The sequence below is a fragment of the Vicia villosa genome, linkage group LG4, assembly GCF_029867415.1.
Source record: "Vicia villosa cultivar HV-30 ecotype Madison, WI linkage group LG4, Vvil1.0, whole genome shotgun sequence".
NCBI classification, from domain to species: domain Eukaryota; kingdom Viridiplantae; phylum Streptophyta; class Magnoliopsida; order Fabales; family Fabaceae; genus Vicia; species Vicia villosa.
Window position 1 is genome coordinate 168,084,030 of NC_081183.1, and position 3,229 is coordinate 168,087,258.

Genomic DNA, 3,229 nt, shown 5'->3' on the forward strand with positions numbered 1-3,229 from the left:
CTTAAATGAACGCGTCTAAATTTCAATCTCTATAAGATAAATTTAAATTTTTAGATTCAGACTTTTTAACTATGTTTTCTTTTAGTTCTGAGATGGTTTAAGGTGGTGTATTGAGGTGCGTCGGAATTCTAAAATTCATTCCACCTTTGATTTGACTTATTCTAGATAGAGTTTGTTGAATATTTGGTGGAAATCCATACTTTTTTTTCCTTTGATTTGACTTATTTTAGAAAGAATTTGTTGTATATTTAATACGTTGGGGTTTTAAATTTCAAAATTTAAAATATTAAAATATATTAAAGTTTGTCAAAAATATATGAGGTGGAATGAATAATGCTCCTTATTTTATTAAATTAAAGAGGGGATTAGGCTATACAAGTTAAAACTCAATCTCTTTATTTCTAATCATTTCACGCCCTTATATTTTTAAAGTTTGATAACAAAGTAAATAAATAAATAACAATAATTGGTGCACAAATGAAGACATACTAACTAAGTAGACACAAAAATGTTATGCACACTAGTGACATTATATGTTATGTTACACATACTATATATTAACCCAATTTTATTTTGAACACATTGGAATATAAACTCATCTTATCTTATTAACAATATCTGTTCCTATATCTCATGATAGTGGACACAATCTTGCCACTTCATCAATAATCACAACAAAAAATCTCCCTCTCTCACACACATCATACATGCTTCTTAAACTCTCCATCTTCTAGCAGTTCAAGTTTTACACCACTCACCACAATCACCACAACATGGCTACTGCTGCTGCAGGCATAGCCTCCTTGTTTTCATCTTCCATCAACACTGTCAAATCTCCACGTTCCAAAACCTTCTCAACAGATACATCCTCATACCGCATTTTTGCATCTCTTACATCACAATCCTCAGTTGAACCTTTGTGCATTGGTACAACAATCTCATCACACAAGTTATGGATGCCTAGATTTTCTGTTGCTGTTGCTCAGGATGAGGCTGTTGTGGCTGTTGATGATGAAGAGAAGGCTGTGGTAGAGGAGGAAGAAAAAGAACAAGAACAAGCACAAGAAGAGAAGGAGAGTGGAGGGGAGATTGTTGCAGAAGTAGATACTAGGACTAAGCTTTATTTTGGGAATTTGCCTTACAGTGTTGATAGTGCACAACTTGCAGGGCTAATTGAGGATTTTGGTAGCGCAGAACTAATTGAGGTACTACTTCAGTATCTAACTCCGTCAGTTTTTATTTATTGATTTTGTGTAAACCAATTAGACACCTTGAAATTGAATCACTGAATAACAGCTATGTAGCATAGTCACTTTTGATTAGAATATATTTAATTCTTTGAATAATACTCCTCGTCCCATATTATAAGCAAAAATTACCTTTTTAGATTCATTGAATAATTAATGCATCTGAACTATATATATATATATATATATATATATATATATATATATATATATATATATATATATATATATATATATATATATATATATATATATATATATATATATATATATATATATATATATATATATATATATAGTCCAGATACATCGATTATATGTAGCGGAGTCGATGTCTTATGTTTTTTACATTATTGGTGTCGGAGTGTCTAGTGCCCGCGTTAGAGTCGGTGCTTCATAGGTTTACATTGGTGCTTCAGATAGAGCTAAAAGATCAAATGCTACATAGAATAGTAGTGAAACAATTTAAGTTATCCTATCAGTCATCTTTGTTTTGGATTCAAATTACTGAAAAAGTCATGTTGCTGTGCAGTTACTATCTATATCATGATTTTTTGGCTGCAGCCTATTTGTTTCTTGATAGCTGGTTTAAAGTTAATTGTTATAACTTGTGAGACTTTTTTGGTGGTGTGTGCATTTATAATACTTGGACACATAATAATATGCAACTTAGTTTTCAGTCTCATATGAATGATTTATATATATGTCTTTAGGTTCTTTACGACAGGGACACTGGAAAAAGTAGAGGCTTTGCATTTGTGACCATGAGTTGTGTTGAAGATTGTAATGCAGTAATCAAAAATCTTGATGGAAAAGTAAGAACCACTATCTCTCTTCCTTGTAATGCTTAAATATTTTTGCATGCTAAAATTTGTAAAAATGAACAACTTCTCAGGAGTTCATGGGGCGAACCTTGCGGGTGAATTTCTCAGACAAACCGAAGCCAAAAGAACCGTTGTACCCTGAAACCGAATTCAAGCTTTTTGTTGGGAACTTGTCTTGGACAGTAACTTCTGAGAGTCTGACAGAAGCCTTTCAAGAACACGGAACCGTGGTTGGAGCTAGGGTGTTATATGATGGAGAAACCGGAAAGTCTCGCGGCTATGGCTTTGTTTCCTATGCCAATAGATCAGAAATGGAAGCTGCTCTTACAATCATGAATGATGTGGTATGTTACTTCTCATCTATTCATTCTGTTATGCAAAATGTTTTTATCAAAACTTTAATTGCGATTGCGATTATGATTTAAAACTTTGGTTATACATCTGTGTTTGCGGAAAAAAGGAGTTATGGTTTTGCTTATTGCTTCTTTGTAATTTATGCACTTGATCAGGAGCTAGACGGCCGGACATTGCGCGTAAGTTTGGCGCAAGGAAAACGATCATAAGGTCGATAGAAACCCCGAAAAAGCTCTTAGATGTTCAAGAATTGTGTGCCAAAGAAATGAGAAGAAGATGGCCATGTACCTACCATGATGCATTTCCTTCACCTTGATGAGAAGTTCCTTTTCATTTCTTGTGGTGTATAAATTATTTCATCCCATTTCATAAGATATGCTGACCCAAATGATATCTTATTGTATTGAAATTTTAGCCAGTGTTAACATTGGCTATGTTATATTGCTTCATTTCCTTGTCTCATTCAAAATCTGATATTGATGTGCACATTCTTTTCTACATATGCAACATTGCTATGAAGTATTGAGCACCAAAAGCTGTTTAGGACAAATATGAAAATGATGGGAGTAACTCTTACTTAAAAAAGCTTTATCCCAACATAAAATGCTCCCAACTTTCTCATTTCACTCTTGGAGTCACATGCTTCAAACAAAACTTCAACTTAAAATTCTTCCTGAGAATTTTCATCCATCAACCAGTCTCATAAGTGGGGCCTCAAACCCATACAAAATTTCATACCATAGGGTGTCATTCTTATGCTAGCATGAAACCACAGTTGCACTTGAATCCAATTGGCAGCAACAT

General features: G+C 33.4%; 1 protein-coding gene across 1 annotated transcript; it reads left to right on the forward strand.

The window, feature by feature from the left end:
* The first annotated feature begins 690 nt into the window (after positions 1-690).
* Positions 691-2,894, forward strand: LOC131595824 (31 kDa ribonucleoprotein, chloroplastic). Its single transcript, XM_058868308.1, has 4 exons — positions 691-1,205; positions 1,961-2,062; positions 2,143-2,415; positions 2,581-2,894. Exons 1-4 carry the CDS (start codon positions 774-776, stop codon positions 2,632-2,634), a joined length of 861 nt encoding a protein of 286 aa, XP_058724291.1. The 5' UTR covers positions 691-773; the 3' UTR covers positions 2,635-2,894.
* The last annotated feature ends 335 nt before the right edge of the window (positions 2,895-3,229 follow it).

What these genes read in the sequence shown, in the direction of transcription:
- LOC131595824 (XM_058868308.1), top strand. Translation starts at nt 774, where the DNA reads ATGGCTACTGCTGCTGCAGGCATAGCCTCCTTGTTTTCATCTTCCATC. An exon ending in GTAGCGCAGAACTAATTGAG is followed by an intron (nt 1,206 to 1,960) that starts GTACTACTTCAG and finishes ATATGTCTTTAG; the next exon opens with GTTCTTTACGACAGGGACAC. An exon ending in TCAAAAATCTTGATGGAAAA is followed by an intron (nt 2,063 to 2,142) that starts GTAAGAACCACT and finishes ACAACTTCTCAG; the next exon opens with GAGTTCATGGGGCGAACCTT.